At 53.9% G+C, this 18,254-nt stretch overlaps 1 protein-coding gene across 1 annotated transcript in view; it reads right to left on the bottom strand.

The window, feature by feature from the left end:
* Nucleotides 1–16,970, bottom strand: part of Ass1 (argininosuccinate synthase 1) — a 48,658-nt gene extending 31,688 nt beyond the window's left edge. The window contains exons 1-6 of the mRNA XM_050155398.1: nt 16,873–16,970; nt 11,817–11,882; nt 9,954–10,063; nt 8,337–8,405; nt 6,260–6,448; nt 853–909 (exon numbers count right to left, since the gene is read on the bottom strand). Coding sequence (XP_050011355.1) covers nt 853–909; nt 6,260–6,448; nt 8,337–8,405; nt 9,954–10,058 — 420 coding nt within the window. The 5' untranslated portion in view covers nt 10,059–10,063; nt 11,817–11,882; nt 16,873–16,970. The remainder of the gene's footprint in view (nt 1–852; nt 910–6,259; nt 6,449–8,336; nt 8,406–9,953; nt 10,064–11,816; nt 11,883–16,872) is intronic.
* Between the last annotated feature and the right edge of the window lie 1,284 nt (nt 16,971–18,254).

Below are 18,254 nucleotides of genomic sequence, written 5' to 3'. Positions count from 1 at the left end.
AAAGGATGTGAAAACCTCTATAACAGTTTGGGAAATGCTGAGTCCATGTTGGATAACTTTTTGGATACATGGAGTTCAATGAAATATTAAATTATGTTACCCAATTCTCTCTCTCTCTCTCTTTCTCTCTCTCTCTCTCTCTCTCTCTCTCTCTCTCTCTCTCTCTCTCTCTCTCTCTCTCTCTCTCTCTCTCTCTCTCTCTCTCTCTCTCTCGACAGGATCTTACTACATAGCCCTGGCTAGCCTGGAATTCACTATGTAGATCAGGTTGGGCTTTAATTCATAGTGAACTGCCTTCCTCTACCTCCTGAGTGCTAGGCCTGGATTTTAATTTTTTAAAGATGAAGAAACTAGAGGATGCAGCCTGCATCATATTAATGCCCAGCAAATACTGCAGGGATGATTGAGTGAAGGGATGGAGGGGTAAGTAGACAGAGGCCCAGGTCAGTCAGGCTGAGGGACAAGGGTGACCGAAGGGAACAGTCTGGTCCATGCACATGTATATACCCCCAGGTTACATGCCAAAGGTCCCTGGGGAAGGCTCTGAGACACGGAGGGAGTCAGCCACAAATATCCAGAAAGGGGTCAGAACGTAGCAAGAAGAGACTTTTCTGACCCATGACCAGAGATATCAATGCCCCACCCCCCATACCCAGACTGCACCTCAGGAAGAGAGAATGGCTAGGAAGACAGCAACCTTCCCAGAGACTGCCACCTCCTGTCTACTGGTGTCCTTTACAGGACCCAGGGGCACCATGGAGAGACACAGAGATATTAACAGCACAAGGACTCCACCCGTATCACCTCCTGGACCTCACTGTCTACTCCCTAGGGGGAAGAGCAACATCTTACCTTAATCTGGGGTGCCAAGGAGTAGCAAGTAAGCTCAAAGCGGACCTGGTCGTTCCCCTGGAACAGAGAGCAAGGGATTATGAGTGCCACAGGATGGCATCTGGGGATGGACGACAAAATGGCAGAGGGCTCCCTTCTCACACAGTGCCAGCCTGTGACATTGCTAGCCTGTTTTAAGGCCAGAGACCAAAGAAGCAGATGCTGCTCCATGCGAGGGGCCACGACTGGACCCCAGGGCTTTCCCACGGCATGCACAAGATGCAAGGCTTGGGTAAGCATGTGTACAGCTAGCTGAAGGGTATAGCACACAGCTGTACCGTGTGTGCACGGCTGAAGGGTGACCGCACACTGAACAGGACACAGCTGTACCATGTTCAAGCTGAGGGCAGGGCATGGGCACACGGAGACATCTGTGAGTATGTGCACTGTTGAGAACATGGTGGAGGCCTGGAGGAATACGCGTGCGTGCGTGCGTGCGTGTGTGTGTGTGTGTGTGTGTGTGTGTGTGTGTGTGCATGGATGTAGTCTAGAGGGTCCTGTAGGAGCGTGCTGCTCCTTAGGGGCTGGAGACCTGGATCCCAGAGACTCCAAGCAGGAAAACACAGGCCCCCAAGGGGCCCAGCCTCACGGTTTGATCTTTCACACTCACAAAGTGGTGATTCCTGTCACTCCCCAAGCCTCAGTTTCCCCAGTTCCTAGCGGTTTGGGTGGGGAATAGGACTAAATGACCTGGGAAGGCCTTCTGCTTTCAGCCTCTTTCTGTACAGACAGGGAGACTGAGGCCCAGAAGGGGCACAGTACTGTAAAGCGAACAGATGCGTGTCCTCCTGGGGCAGAGACAGACCCCCAACCCCGGTCCCACACGCCTCGCAGCCTGTAGACGGTCATCCTGACCACTCCGTGAGTCAGGAGGAAGAGGGGTAGGGCAGACACAGGCTACCAGGGATGCTGTCTCTGTGTTGTCTGCTCTGCCACTCACAGAGAGGGAGGCTCAGGCACTGAGAAATAATAGAGGCCCCTTTCGCCTACTGTGAAAACTGCACGGGCGCAGCCAGGCAGCAGTGGGAATAACATGTTATTTTCCGGAGTCTTGTCAGGTGGTGCGGAAAGCCTGGATCCAGCCCCTCCCCACAGAAAAGAGCGGCTGCTGAGCCTCTTGGACACCGGGCCCCACAGCCAGCCCCTCCGTCTCCATTCAGTCCCACACTGGCACCTACTTCTGTCACAGGGACAGTTCCAGGGGCCAGAGGGCCCTTTAGCAGTGCTTGAGAGATGAACAACAAGAAGGCCAGAGATGCGGAACCAGTGCTCAGGGTCACAAAGGCCACACATCCATCCTGAGACTGCTCAGTTGGGCAGGTGCAGTGAGTGAGACCATGGGTTCCGTACAAACCACTCCATTGGGTGGGGGGACACTGAGGCAAGGTGAGGCGGCACCCTTAGGAATCCAGAACGCTCTAGCACAACGATGCCTCATCTTAGATTTGCACCGTGCATGGCCAAGTGCTACCTAGCCTGGCCACTCTTCCCCTGTGGCTTCATGTTTCACTGACACAAAAGGCAAACTGTGCCTCGTGAGCCAGGCCCGGCTAGGCTGGTGTCTGCTGACCCAGACATGGCAGGGGGATGGATACCCATCTGTTCAGAAGTCGAGAGCCTTGGAAAAGCTGGACAAACAGGCTTTCTTGATTCAAAATCTGTCCTAGGTAAGAGTCTAGGGCCTTGCATTTTCTTTACTGACCCTTGGGCTCCTGGTGCTGGGGCAGCTCCTAGTAGCGTCCCTAAGTGGGAGATGGAGGCGGGGGACAGAGTCATATCACACACATGTCGTCCACATACTGGTGCGTGTGCACATGCGTGTATCATGGTGAGCGCCCATGGGAATGGAAAGGCAAGGAAGGGGGAGTGCCTCCCATCTGCCCGGGGGTAGCCTTGCAGATGGTGCCATTTACAAAACTACCCCTGCACCCCCAGAGTCTTAGGCTCATATTTCCTCGCTTTTCTTTGAAATCTAGGGGCTCGAGCTCTCTGGATGGGTGGGGGTTCACTTTTGCAGCAACCAAGGATAAGAAACAATGCTGTTCTGAATGACACTCTTTAGTTGAGAGTCACCTTGACCCCGGGCCTTTGCACAGGCCACGCCTACAGCCAGGGCTGCACTTCATTCAATGTCTCTGGCTAACTCCTGCCCTTCTAGGCTATCTGAACACATCCTGCCAGTGTTCCTGCTGGCTTTGTGTCTCAGTCCCACAGCGCCTCCATCTGGCTGTACAGAGCTACTGCCTAGGAAGCACAGTGAGAGTGCTGGGGCTGGAGAGATGGCTCAGCACTGGCTGCTCTTGCCGAAGGCATGGGTTAGGTTGCCAGGACATACTTGGTGGCTCACAACCATACGTAACGTAACCCCAGTTCCAAGGGATCCAATGCCTTATTCTGACCCCTGTGCGTTAATTCACCTGTGTGGTGCATACACAAACACATAAGTAAAAAAATTAAACTATTGTACCAACTCTTAGTGACAGGTGCTAAGGTAGAAGAATGGCAAGTTCAAGACCAGCCTGGGATATATAGAGACTACTAAAAACAACAAGGAGCCTAGCTCCTCAGAGATTCACTCTTGAGGTTACCCAGGGACCTCTCTGGTCTGGGGTACCGGTAGCCTGCTCACATCTTGGCCATGGACCCCTACGCCTTTAGCGGGACTCTGCCAATATCCTGTTGGGACCTGCCTCAGCCAGCCTTCGGCATGTCCTCATGCCCAGTGTGGCTCTGCCTCTTGATCACCGTGCCCACCATTCTCCCGGGACAACCACTTCCTGAGATGTGCAGTCACCGGTGTGTTCCAGAGAGGCCGATACTGCAACCCAGTGCTAAGCCCCAGCTGATCCCAGGACCTCTCCACTCTCCAGCTCTTGGAAGTTGTCTGCGAGGGCCATGTGCTGGGGAAGGAGGTGGGGTGCTGTACACATGTGGAGAACACCCAGACCAGGAAGAGCAGAGACAGAGCCGCTCTGGCTCCCCAGCGTCTCACTGGCCTTTTGGCTGCTGGTATCAGGGACCCTGAGATGCTTCAAACTGGACCTCTTCCCTGTGAACAGTGGAGACACCCCCAAGCCCAATCAAAGCAGCTGTAAGGGCCCACGTGGAAAGATCTAGAGCCCTGCTGGTGAAGCCCTGAAAAACTTCTGCAGTGAACTCAAGCCCTGTCTGCACCCTGTGCCCATAGTATCCTCAAACCTAAGCCTCTGGTGCCCTCTGGTGGCCATATGCACAGCATGTGGTCAATCTCAAGAAAGAACTAGAAGGAGATGCAGTTTCTTGCTCTACTGGCCTGAATGCTGCCCGGTTGATTCCCCATAGAATGGACCTTCAGAGCCCTGTTCTCAGCTTCAGCCTGCAAGCCTCCCAAGATGGGGAGGTTCACTGCCTTCTCATTTCATCTGGAAAGGTTCAGTGGCTCAGGGGGCTTTATTCTGCACTGAGACCTTTGCCGGTCCTCACTCATCTCTCTAAATGGCCCAGGAGCTGGGTGCCATCTTCACACTCTTCTGTAGATGGTGAAGCAGAGACCCGCAGGGGAAAGTGAACAATGTGGAGACCATGGTGCTCGATCTGAGCCGAGTGTGCAGCTCTGAGCCCTGGGTCTGACTTCCCAACGTGGCTCTTAGGGAAGATGGTACTTACGGACCGCCCAGATAGCCCGTAGCACCCACCTCTCCTCATGTGGTGCCCTAAAATCCAGCTAAGCAGACTGGGTACCAGTGAAAAGTGGGACCCTCTTGGGTGTGAAGACTGCTGGCCAGTCTGCTCCCCTTCATGGCTCCTACCCAGGAGGGTTGTTCTCCAGTATCCTCTGGAGAATTGTCTCAGCCGGGCTCAGACCCTGCTGCTTCTCCCATAGCTTCTCTGTGTCCCCAGTTGGGACATTTGTTATCACAGTCTCTGGTCTCAGGGACACTCTGCTCCTTGGTTCTGCAATGTGTCTACCTGTGCTCATATCCAGAGTACAGATGTCATGAAGACAGGAAGCGGTCTTCCTCCTGACCCTTGACCCAAGGCCCTTGACTCCTGACCTTCAGCAGCCTCGGGTTTCCTAAGGACGGCCAATATAGCCTTGAAGTATTCAACTGCGCCTGCCACCCAGCAGGTCCCCACCCTAGGCATGTCAGACACAGCTAGCTCATCAGTATCCAAGACAACAAAGGAGCAGCCAAGCTTTCACACCAGTGTTACCTTGGTGGTTGGTGTTTCCAGGCCACCACCAGGTCTGCCTAAGCTGCATGTCTCCTGTACCCCCCAACATCACAGCCCCATGTCAGCAAGGTGGCAAGCCTCGTGGGTTACGGAGCAGACAGGTTTGACAGCTGTGCCCTGTCCTAGACTACTGTCATGGCGTACACTGTTTGAGAATCTGTGTCTTTTTGTTTGTTTCTTTGTTTTTTTTTGAGACAGGGTTTCTCTGTGTAGCCCTGGCTGTCTTAGAACTAGCTCTGTAGACCAAGCTGGCCTCAAACTCACAGAGATCCTCCTGCCTCTGCCTCCCGAGTGCTAGAATTAAAGATGTGCACCGCGTCACCCAGAGAGAGTTCATTAATACAGTTGAGTGCGGCCATCTGGGGATAGAAGCTGGGAACTGCCCCTGGGGGTCCTCTTTAGTCTGTGCTATACATGCAAGCAAAAGTGTCCCTCAAACCAGGTGCCATAGCCAGGTGTTGATGCACATCCCTTTAACCCCAGCACTGGGGAGGAGGCAGAGGCAGGTAGAGCTCTATGAGTTTCAGGTCAGCCAGGTCTACACAGAGAGTTCCAGGTAGCCAAGGCTATAACACAGAGAAACCCTGTTTGGAATAACAAGAACAAACAAACAAAACAGCCAGGTGCCAGGTCTAAATCCCCAGATGTGACCTTGTTTGGTCTTCACAGAGGAGCTGGGTTTTGATGAGGCTGTTAGGGTATCCAGGAAGACGGGTCCCCCATGGAAAGGAGACAAACAGACATCTCAGAGATGGGAACACAACTGAGGCCTCTATGAGGCAAGGACTGAATGCCTGGGTTCTGGGAACAGGGGTGGTCTCGAACATAGTCCTTCTCTGGGCCTTAGGAAGGAGCAGGTCCTTACACTGTGCCATTGAAGTTCTGGCCTTCAGAACCCACCTTGCTCTCCAGTTCTTTCTAGCCCTTTCTGTGACATCCCGTGGTGACATATGCTGTGACTTTATCTGGGGCTGTGTCAGGTCTACCAAGGGTGACAAGGCTTCCCTGGGAAGCTGAACACACAGACCGAAGGGATGACCATTGCTGCTCAGGCAGCCCAGCCCTTCACCCTGGCCACCTCTGAAATCCTCAGCGGCCCGTCTTCCCTTCCTCCTTCCAGCCACCAGACCCATCCACCCATCTCTAGCCTTACCTTTCCCGTGGCACCGTGAGACACATACTTGGCCCCCTCGCGCTGGGCGATTTCCACCTGTTTGCGGGCTATGCAAGGCCTGGCCAGAGAGGTACCCAGGAGATAGCGGTCTTCATAGAGCGCACTGGACTGGACAGCAGGCCAGATGAACTCCTCCACAAACTCCTTGCTCACATCTTCAATGAACACCTAAAGAGAGAGTGGTTGTGAGAGGGAGCCTAGCAAGGATTGGGGCCCAACACAGAACCCTGGAAGTCCATACAAGATCAGAGCAGACTTCCTTTCTGCCCTGTAGTACACACCACTAATCAGTTCCAGCCAACCATACTATCAGTCCCCCTTCTGCACTCATGGCAGACATTACTAATCAATCCCAATATATCATCCAGCATCCTTCTCAACAGAAGGGAACTCTGTTGTTCCCTAGGATCTGGAATAGAAGTTATCAACCAGGTGAGCTTCTCTAGAAGGAACCTGGCAATTCCTGGAGATATTGTCAGTTGTCACAATTGCTGGAATAGGTGAGGGGACAGAGCTCGGAACAGCTAGTAAATGCAGCCAGGGATCCGCTACATTCCAAATGTCCAGGCCAAGTAGCCGTGTGTGAACTACTGAGAGTCTAGCTCTGAGGAATGAAGACCCTTCTAGGAAGACCAGTGAAAACAATTGATTGGGGCTGAAGAGATGGCTCAGCTGCTAAGAGGACCCCCTGACCTTGTAGGACCTGAGTTTGATTCCCAGCACCCACATAGTGGATCCAACACCTTCTTCTGATGTCTGCAGGCATTAGGTACACACGTGGTACAGACATACATGCATCCATACACATGATAAAATTTGAAATATATAACACATTACATCATGTACTATAGTGTTAATTGCTGTTTTTGTTAAGGTAGCTTTCATACTGGCAACACAAAAGTAACACCCAAATGTTTCAAACAAGCCAACTCCATAGAGGAACACAGAGGGGTGCTGAGACCAGAGGAACCAGTCCCTGTGCAGAAACTGAGGGGTGAGGGCACCACACACCAGTCCCTGTGCAGAAACTGGCTGAAGTCCTCAGTGCTTTTCCTTCTGCCTAGGTAAGGATAAGGCAGCCCTGCCCTCCTGTCTCCTCCTCTGGGCAGCCCTGAATAGAGTCTCACTCCAGGCTTTGGCCACAGGGTGCCTTGGGTTTGTGAGACTTGACCCCTGAGTGCTCTTTCTGACCTGTGGAGTCCTGCGGGGACAAGCAATTGAAAAAGTATCCTACAGAGGGATCAGTTCTGAATCAGACTGAATGTCTCCTATCCAATCCCCAAGCAAAAGGGTTCAAGCGGCAAGGTTACCCACTAGAAGCAGCTCACAGATGGCACTCAGTGGGGCCACCCAACATAGGCATATCTGTCAAAGGTTAGAGATGCAGCCAACACTGAGTCCAGCTGGATTTTCCTGGGGATGGAAAAGGATGGAAGGATAAGCCGATGGACAGACAGCGGGATGGGCAGGTAGATGATGGAGGAGTGGATGGAAGAGAGATAGAAGAGGGGTGGACAAAACAAGGGACAAATGAGGAGTTGGATGGATGGATGACTGAGCAGATGGACTGATAGATGGACAGGTTAGTAGGTAAGTAGGTACATGGATGGATGCATAAGTGGATAGGTAGGTTAGTGGGTAAGTAGGTACATGGATGCATGGATAGGTAGGTTAGTGGGTAAGTAGGTGCATGGATGGATAAGTGGATAGGTAGGTTAGTGGGTAGGTAGGTGCATGGATGCATAAGTGGATAGGTAGGTTAGTAGGTAAGTAGGTGCACGGATGGATAAGTGGATAGGTAGGTTAGTGGGTAGGTAGGTGCATGGATGGATAAGTGGATAGGTAGGTTAGTGGGTAGGTAGGTGCATGGATGCATAAGTGGATAGGAAGATGAACAGATGATGGTGGTGTTCATATATCTGAATGCAGCACATTTGATCTCACCCCCCCTGGAAGCAAGAGGGCAAACTGAAGGGATGGGTGTGGGAGACAGGAGCTCTGCTGCCCCTCCCCTCGCAGCTCCACTCCAGCCCCCAGCCCGGCCTCTTACACGTACCTTTTTGGCCCCAAGCTTCAGGGCCTTCTTCCTGGCTTCCTCAAAGTCTTCCTTCTGGCCGATGTTGGCCTGTGGAGCAGAAACAGAGGCCAGTAAGCCGAGGGACGGAGAGGGTGCGAGAGGATCGCGAGGCCCCTGGGTGAACCCAAGCAGCCATCACAGAAGGAGTGCCTCATGATGAGGAGGTGGCAGAAGGAAGAATGGGGCCTGCAGGGGGACTTGGAGGCTGGGGCTCCCCAGCAGCTCACACTTGGCCCCATGTGGCTGGGTGTGCATGTCACTGGTTCCCCTGGGCTGAGAGGGTAGCAAAGCTGCTCCTGGCGCCCGAGTCATTGGGACACAGAGATGTGTCGTAACCATCCACAAAGCTGAGGCTTCCTCTGAGGCCTCCCCTGCACCATCACCCTGGCCATAGGCAGGGACCAGCTTATCTGAGTGTCCTAGTGGGCTGCAGGCTGCAGGTCAGAGGCGTTCAGCTTGCACACATAAAGTTCTGCCTGTGGACTTGAGCCCATTGCCTGTCCCCACCTGAACCCACAGGTGGGTTCTGCTCTCCTAAGGCCCAGCTGTAGGTTCCCATCTGAGATTACCCAGTTTTCAATCTGCCAGATGTCAAATCTGGTGTCTGTAGAGCTAGGACCGCCCTGCCTGACACACATGCACCTGCCACTCACCAGGTGGCTTGGAACAAAGCCCCCTCTCTTACAAGCCCAGTCCTGTGTAGCGGGTCAGCTGACTATTCAGAAACTGCCAACAAATTCCAAATTCTTCAGAGGATTTTTCAGCTCATTTCCCTGGGAGGATCTCCCCCACCTCACCCCCCACCCAGGAATGGTGGGAACTATTATGCCACACCCACTCCCACCTGCGTGACAGACCTGTGTTCCTAAGGTGGACCCACAGAGAATGCCTGGAAGGCCTGACTCCAGCCAATGGGAGGAGCCTTGGGCTCTACTACCAGTGTGTGAGCCTGACACAGCTGGGTTATGATTTTGCTTGCTGCGGAGAGGCCAGGAATGAAGCCAAGGAAAGACAGCTGTGATCTAGCCGTGCCTGGAGCTTCCCTACTCCTGGACATCACTATGAGAGGCAAGAACTGCTTTTCGATTTTTGCTCTGTTTTGCCTTCAGCTGCTCTAGGCTGGAGCTGAAGGGCTTCTAACCCAGAGTCTTGATGAGCACAGCTGTGGAGTGGATTTCTAGGCTGCTGAGGATCCTGAGGGCAGCTGGCTCGATTAGTGATGTCTGTGCTAGGTCCTGGGCGCAGAAGTAGCACCAAGCACAGCCTCTGTCTGATGATCCATTTGCTGCCCTAGAACTAAAGATCACTTAGAGGGAGAGAAGAGGCCAGGACTGTGTGCCACTTCGAAGCACAGAGATAGCAGAGGCCTAGCTAAAGGCACGCCCCTGTTCCCACCATCCTGTTCCCTTCTCTGGTTCTGAGGGGCATCTCAAGGCCAAAGAAATGGAGGCAGCTCAGCAAGTGAGAAGCCGGTTCCCCTTCTGGCTCAGGACAGTTGTAGAGAGAGAAAAGCAAGACTTGGTGGAAGGACGCGGTGACCTGTGGGCAGCAGGGACAGAGAGTGACAGATGGCAGGCATGCCGGGCACCTCCTTACCAGGTAAGCGATGACATCATAGCCTTGTTCCTTCAGCCACACAAGAATGCAGGAGGTGTCCAGGCCGCCACTGTAGGCCAGAACCACGGAGCCCTTGCTGGACATCTCGTCTGAGGGAGTGTGAAGAAATGGTCAGTGTAACAGGCCAACCCTGCAAGTCCCTCCTGGCTCAGGGCCCACGGGGGGGGGGGAGGCCTTGGGCAGCTTTATCCCTGGGACAATAAAGCACTGGGAACAGAATGTCCACCTTCCTGAATCCACCCCTCCTAGGAGACCCTGGCCTGGCTGTTCTGAACACATTCCACACAGGATCCAAGAATGCTCACGGCAGGGGTCGGGGCCAGTGATAAGGAGGTCAGTCTAGGAACCAGTCCCCACCAGCTAGACAGAGGCTGAGGGCTGGACCAAAGCCAGCAAGAGGAATGCGTGTAGCAGAGGCTGGGAAGGGGCCTGAGCCAGAGCCGCAGACAGCCGACATGCCCCCTTAGAACTGTTCCTTGTCAAGCAAGATGCATCAGATAGAGCCCTGGGCACCCTGAGCCTTCACAAGGACCCCAGAAGTAGGTGGACGGTGCACAGGAAGGTCAGCGGTCAAGGTCACAGAACAAACAGTTCAAGGGCAAAGAGAAAGCCTGGCTTTGGAACTTGGCTTTTTGCCCAATAAGTGATGTCGCCTCCCGCCTTTGGGCGAAAAAGCCACAGGATCGGCCACCTGGTCCTGGGAGCTTCTCCCTCCTTCCCTCACTGCAATTCGAAGTAGCTTGACACCCTGTTTTCAAGGGACCCGAGAGACCTCCAGTATCTGTCGATTCAAACCCACAGGGGCACAGAGTGTCTTGTGTGTAGACTGAGAAAGGGGTACGGAGAGAGGACAGGCAGAACACCTCTCCGTAGTCTGGGGTTCTTTCCCAGAAGCCCTACCACAATACAACCCCTTCTTCAACTAACAGAGCCTTCCAGAAAGTACTACGGTTGTCTCTTGGCCATTGCAGCTGTTTCTTCTGTCTAGATGGCTCCTTGAGTGCCCTCAGGCATGCCATGCACGTGGCCCACCACGCTGAAGAGGAAGCTCAGAGTCTGAAACTCGGTGATTATAATCTGTCAGTGGGCAGTGGGGCCAGATGTGGGCCCAGGACTCTGTGTCTCACAGTTCCACTAGGGCAGTGGTTCTCAACCAGGGGTTGCATAGCAGACATGTACATTATGATTCAGAACAGTAGCAAAACTACAGTGATGAGGTGGCGATGAAAATAATTTTATGGTCGGGGGTCAGCACAACACGAGGAACTGTGTTATTAAGGGCTGCAGCGTTAGGCCGTGGAGAACCCCTGCCTTAGGGCAGAGGCACCTAGGGTCCTTGTTAGATGTCGCTGGGAAGGGTGATGGACAGCCCTCCACAAGCCTCAAGAATTCAGCAGGGTCCCCTGGTTGCCACCACTACCATGGAGACTGTTGAGTGCTGTCCCTTGGGTTCCAGTGGCTTTCCCAGGCCACCCAGTGCCATGCTGCCCGTGGACTTTGGAGCTTGAGCCAAGACCATGCAGTTCCTCACATATACGCCAGGCCCACTCTCTAGTCAGTCCCAGCGGGTCTCTTGAAGGCCCTGATGCCCTTTGGACTTCAGGAGGCAAACACCTCAGGAACAAGGTGGTTGGTGCAAGGGCCGATTCTCCCTGCTTCCTGCAGTCTCCAGCAGGCAGCAACTGGCTGCCTATGCTCAGCCAGCTGCCCTGGACCTTGGCATTCAGTGACTCAGCAGGCCCTGACCTTGGGACCAGAAGATGGTGCCCATGGCAACTGCAGCTAGGCAACTGGCCATAGAGGATGAAGGGAAGGAGGGAGAAGGATCAAGGTGGAAAATACCTGCGATTGCTGGTACAGGTTCCTGGATGGAGTCCGCGGTCTGTCTCCCTGGTCCGGTGAACCACTCTGTAGAAGCAAATGTGATGTTGAGATCCTGAATCTGGCTTCTGTGGCCATTTGATGCTATGAGGGGCCCGACTGAGACAGGAGACATGGTGTCATGGAAGACTAGATCTAGAGTCGTGTGTTCGCTAAGCAGGCACTCTACCCCTTAGCTGCACGGATCTAAATCATCCAGTTAAGTTTTGTATGCATCAACCTGGAAGCCTCTGTCACAATCCAGATGATAAACACGAGCTGAAGAAGTAACTTAGTGGCAAAATACCCGCCGCAGAAGCCTGAGACCTGAGTTCAGATCCCTGGCAACCATTTTAAAAGCCGGTATAGTGGTGTGCACTATAACCCCAGAGGCAGAGACAGGAAGATTCCTGGAACTCACTGGTCAGTCAGTCTAGTCAAATCTGTAAGGTCTGGATTCAGTAAGAGACTGAAGCAAGGTGGGGAGGAGGCTAGAGAGACAGCTCCACAGTTAAGAGCACTGGGGAGGACCTGGATTCGATTCCCAGCACCCACACAGAGGCTCACACCTGTTAACTCCAGTTCTGGAGGATTTGGCGCCCTCTTCTGGCCTCTGAGAACACTGCTCACATGTGGGACTATATAGGCAGTCAAAACACCACACCCATAAGACGCTGTGACACCCTCTCTGGGGGTGTCAGAGGGAAGAGCTAGGCAAAAGGTTTGGTAAGGGAGTAGGGTACCACTGGGAATGGACGCTGCCTGAGATTCATTAAGTTCTTAATGGTGACTTCCTCTTTCCCTTCCAAGGACACCTGGCGCCAAGAAGGGTGAAAAGGGAGTAGGTCTCCATAGAGACAAACCAAACACCAGTACTGCCCACTCTCAGTGGCCCCTCCCAACAGGGCACACAACCCACTGAATTCTGATCTGCTTCTGTCACGAGCTGCTCGGAGCAGAGATCATCTCCCAGTGCCTACGGCGGGCATTTAGCACTTCAGAGCGGATATACTCTTTGGCGGTCAGCCCCTTGTTGGGGGTTGGGGAGGAGGAACTAGGATGCCCTGAAATGTGGGCTTCTATGCCTACCTCCATCTGCCAGGCTGTGGTTGTGGGAGCCTACGTTGGGGCGGTATAGTGTGAAGGGTGTGCCCAGCAAGGACTGTGTGCCTTGAAGCTCACATGCGGGCTTGCAGTGTGTGTGCTGCATTTGTGTGTGTATCTTTGTGCATTTGATGTTGTGTACCTGAGAAACTTGAGGGGTACAGACCCAAGTGTGTGTGTGTCTACATAAGTGTGTATATGCATGCACACATGTATGCCTGCCTAGAAACTAGTCAGGACCTTGGTTAAGGAGACTGCAGTCTCAAAAGCTAAATGAAGCTATAGCCTTGACTTGGGGAGGAGACAGGAAGAGGCAGAGGGGAAGGAGTACTCTGGATGTGGGCTGGAGTTGTTTTAGCACCCCAACCATGGCCACTCATCTGTCAGGCAGGGGTGAGAACATCTTATCCCTCACATTGGATTCGAGGGTTTAAGGGCGTGCTGGAGATGGGATTCCAGTGTGGGGCCTCCCAAACACCCACACCACTTCTGAAGATAATAACCTCAGCTTGCCCCTGACTCTGGGTGCTCAGGACACGGAGCTTCTTTCCCAGGGAAAGCATGTGGCCAAGGCTGGCTGAACCAAGAAAAAGTGCAGAACCCATATTCCCAACTCCCAAGCTTTCAAGGCCAGGGCAGGCAGCCTTTGCCATGATAGACACAGGCCAGAGGACAAATGACCACACATCAAGTTGGCTGCCAGCTTGTGTAAGTTGGCAAGGTAGGGGACACTCTCTGTGTCCTCAGCCAAAGCCAAGTGGCCAGTGCCCAGGAAACACATATCAGGTCAGCCAGGCTGTTCCTCAACACCCAGGAAGCTTGTATGGCTTTAAAACAACAGCGTTTGAGTGACAAGAGCATGGGTCACATGATGCTGTCTTCAGGCACAGGCTGCCACTGCCACCTATTCAGACAGTGACCAAGATGGGATGAGCCCAGCTCAGAGGCTTGTGGCTTCAAGCCCAGGCTGAGTGCAGACTGCCCTCCATTCCCTGGCTCCTAGGACATTTTGCTCTCCACTTCCTGTCCTGACAACTTGTCACCAGACAACAGCTACCTGGGCTATTCCTCCACCCCCTCTCCAACTGATGACATCCTTATTCAGTTCAAATTGGGTTTGTCATTACTTTCCTAATAAAATCCTAACTGTACCTGCCCCCCCTAGGCTCACCTCTCCAGCTTTATGTCTGATACAGCTAGCCTGCAATCCCAATACCGACCAGCAGGAGGCGCACCAACCTCCTATGGCAGTGGTTCTCAACCTGGGTGGGGGTTGTCGAATGACCCTTTCACAGAGGTCACATCAGATATTTGCATTACAATTCATAACAGTAGCAAAATTAGAGTTATGAATTAGCAAGGAAATAATTTTATAGTTGGGGGTCGCCACAGCATGAGAAGCGTATTAAAGGGTCGCAGCATTAGGAAGGGTGAGAACACTGTGTTATGGCATTCAAACCCTTATCTAGTGTAACTGTCCTGGCGGGCGTGAAGACACTAGTGCCCCCTCCTTTGACTTTCAGACTACTGAAAGGATGAAATTTCCCAGGAAATTCTGGAGGAATGGAAAAGCTGAAGCACCTGTGAGAGCCAGAGAAGAACCTTTCTCCCAAGAGGCCAGGCACGGTGGTACACACCTTTAATCTCAGCACTTGGAAGGCAGAGGCAAGGGGATCTCTGTGGGCTTGAGGTCAGCCTGGTTCCAGAACAGCCAGGGCCACACAGTGGGACTTTGTCTCAAAAATAAATAAAGAATGGAGATTCAATGTCACTCAGTTCTGACTAGAGCTTGGGTGATGATGGCCCGGCCACATCTTGAACAGAATTGCTCAGTATGCAATGCCTCTTGCCCTGTTTAAACCCCAGCCTGTGTCAGATGGACTTGGCGGGGGGGGGGGGGGGGGTCCCTGGACCTCTTTGTTTCTCTCCCAGTGTCTACACTGAGCAGCTCTCTAGGGTCTACCTTTTACTATCTTTGGTTTTGTTTTTCGAGAGACAGGGTTTCTCTGTGTAGCCCAAGCTGTCCTGGAACTCACTCTGTAGACCTGGCTGGCCTTGATCTCTGCTCTCTGGTCCTGGGACTAAAGGCGCGCCCACCACGCCTGACTCGCCTTTTACTATTAGCTGTCTCTTTAGCCTATGGGGAAAGTTGGCAGAGTTCAGCTTTTCAGGGGCAGCTCTGAGGCTAACAGCTCCAGGTCTGGAAGAGCACATCGACCCACTCATTAGTGCCACCAACAAAGAGTCCCTGGGCGCCTGGCCTTTCCTCAGGTCTAGGGAGGAACCAGCCTCAAAGGAGGCAGGGAGCCTGGTCCTGGGAAACCCACTCTGCCCAAAGCCTTCAGAAAAAATCAGTGCCTCAGATCCAGAGTTCAACAAGGCATCTCTTTCTACATGGGTGCCCACAAGCAAGCCACTCTCACTCCAGGAGCTGAGTGTTCACAGTGGACGAAGGCATTTGGCTGGCTTAGGGGCCATGTGAAAACGCTGGTGCAGCAGGTGGGCTGGATTGACTCCGGGGGAGTGCTTGGCTTCCACAGACCAGAGCACGCAGGCATGTGGGGTGGGGGAGGGGCATGTATACCCCAGGGCTAGACTGTGGGCTTCCTGTGCTTGGCCCCAGCATAGAGGTTGGGGAGGTGGGTGGTGGACAGAAGTCACCCCCCATTTTTGGAGTCCACTGACACAGGACAGAGCCAAAATCCCTTGGGAAGCCCTTGGGGTCATTCGCAAAGCTTCTCAGCCTTTGTTGGAATGTGATGGAAGACCCTAGAGAGAATGTGGAGGGCAGGGGGGGGGGATGTTAAAAAGGAACTATTCCAGTCTCTGCCCAGCCCAGTTCTTGGCTCCCTCCACTGTCTCCCCCTTCTGAAGGTCTAGCAGGGAAAATGTCTTTTCAGGTCTGCATCCCAGACCCAGTGAGCAACTGAACAGACCCAGGCCACATAGCTCTCTGCAGTTTACTGGACTCTAGGATGGCACGAGTCCCAGAACAAGACTGGCACCTCCGGAGACCCGCGGGTGACGTCAGACATCTCCTGCCAGGTGGAGGAGATGCAAGGGAAGGGATCAAAAGGAAGGATTTTCCTGATCTACCCCTGGGGAGAGGGCAGGTCTGCTCCTGCCACTGAGCTTGCAGACAGTCTGACATTCCCATTTTACAGAGGGGAATACTGAGACTGCAGTTGGCTCTCCTGGAGATTTCCCTCCGTAACAGAGTGATCCTGCCTCCCTGGAGGGGGCCCAAGGCGGTAACAACCCAGAAACAGACGTTTCCTGTGGAGGGGCTCCTCCCAAAGAACCAGCCAGCCAGCCAGCAGGAAACCTGGCTAGGAGAAGCCCCACCCAAACTGAGCTTCGCACTGCACCCCACCAGGAAGGGACACCAGTCACAGCCTAGAACAAGGCCGGTAGGCAGGGTCCGCACGTCCACCTGAGCAGGGCACCCTCAGACTCAGAAGAAAGCCACGCGCCCAAGCCCCTAAGGGAAAGGATGGACTGAACCTCTTGCCTCACTTTGAGAAACACGCCTGGGGATAAACAGAGAGTCCGATCCAGGGAGAGGGACTCGGAGCCCCCAATACTCTGGACTCTCCTTGGTGCCTACTCTTCCCCAACCCTCTGGACTCTCCTTGGGTCTCTACTTGGTGCCTTCGCAGCACATAGGATCCAAGAAGGAAAATCAGACGGGACCTCGATACTCCCCTGCTTCTCAGATCCTATGACTTGTGCCCTCCGCTGGGTTCCTTAGGCAGCAGAAACATGTGCGTCACAGGAGCCCGGGCATCAGCCTCAATCTTTCCACCGACTGCGCGGTCACTCGGGGGCCTCCCTGTGCCCACCCCTTGCAGCTGCTCTCTCGCTCGCTCTCTCTCCCTCTCTGGGATTCCTGGGACGGGTCCTAGGATAACGAGGTAGGCCCGAAACTTCTTACCAGTGAATCCAGGCAGCAGTGGCAGTCGGCGGAGCAGGGCTGGGACAGGCGCGCATCCCGGGGTTATAAGCACAGGGCCTGGGGGGCAGGAACCTGGGACACGTGGGAACGGGCGCGCGACAGGCCCCGCCCACGGGCCCGGCCCCTGCCAGCAGCCTCTCAGAGCTCACGGCCACCTGCGGTGGGCGTGGCCCGCCGTTCTCGGCCTGCTGGCCCCTCCCACTTCCCTCGGCGCCAGCACAGCCTCCCGGGGGCGCAGGGGCGTGGGCGCTTGCAGCTTTGGTCCCCAGATCCTGGCCGGCTAGTGGCGCCTCGGAGGGCGGTAGAGGCTGGGACCCGCGTGACTAGCAGGCTGATAGCAGCCGTCTTGAAAAAAAAAAGCCTCAAAAGCGCTTTAAGTGAAGTTGCTTAGGTTCGGAGGCTGTGTACACGATTCATGTAATGGCAAGCGCCTGCCCTCGGAGCCCCTCGCTTTCCCTAGCTCCCATACCAGAGCCAAGGGTCCACCGGAGAAAACCCAAAGGAGTTGGCCGCGGAAGACCGGTGTTGCCTGCTTCAGGTCCCGACTGTCTCCCCTCAGCCTGGCACCTGACCAGATTGCCCTGAGCTCGCAGTAAATTGGTGAATCAAAGCTCGTCTGTCTGCTGACCCGTCAGAAGACAGGGAAGGTGGAGGTTCTCAGAGGTGAAGCTGCTGGCTTGTAAAATGAAACTGGGGGGTTATGTGACCCATGTGAGCCAGAAGTCTGGCCGGAGGCTTTCCAGTTTGACCTGAGCCATGCAGCAAGCAGAACAGCTCCTGCCCCAGTGAACCCCAACACCCAGGATCATGGCCAAGGTCACTACCCCACAGGTAGGCCTAGTTTCCAACCCTTAGCCCGCCCCACACCCATACCTTGCCCAGCTTATTGCATCAGCCTTTGACTCTGGGTGCCCCTGGGACTCATCCCAACCCTTTACTCTGTCTCCCGTGGGGGCTTCTGGGAGGGAGAAGGTGGCAGACACATTTATAAACACCACCCTAGGTATTGGGCTCTCTTGAGCTCCTGGCCCTGGCATCCAACCCAAATATGGTCGGTGATAGTTACAGACCTCAGTGAGCCAGGTGGGACTAGATGCCCAGGGCAGCTTGAGGAACCTAAGACACCCTATGGCAGCTGACCCGGGGACACTCACTGGACCATCTCTGGGCTTTGCACACTAACAGGAGAACACACCAGCAGCTTCTGAGCTACTTTGAGGCCATTCTTCCCCACTTGCCGACTGTTTCTTCTCTGTAGAAGTGGCCCAGGGTGGGGCAAATGTGTATATTAGTCTTCTGTTTCCATCCTCACTGCTACCCTTTATAGTGAATATGTAATTCTGTCCTCATTCTACAGTTAG

The sequence above is a fragment of the Alexandromys fortis genome, unplaced genomic scaffold (genome assembly GCF_014885135.2).
Source record: "Alexandromys fortis isolate MF-2015 unplaced genomic scaffold, M_Fortis_MF-2015_v1.1 scaffold_72, whole genome shotgun sequence".
In the NCBI taxonomy this organism is placed as follows: domain Eukaryota; kingdom Metazoa; phylum Chordata; class Mammalia; order Rodentia; family Cricetidae; genus Alexandromys; species Alexandromys fortis.
This window is presented reverse-complemented; position numbering and strand designations above follow the sequence as displayed.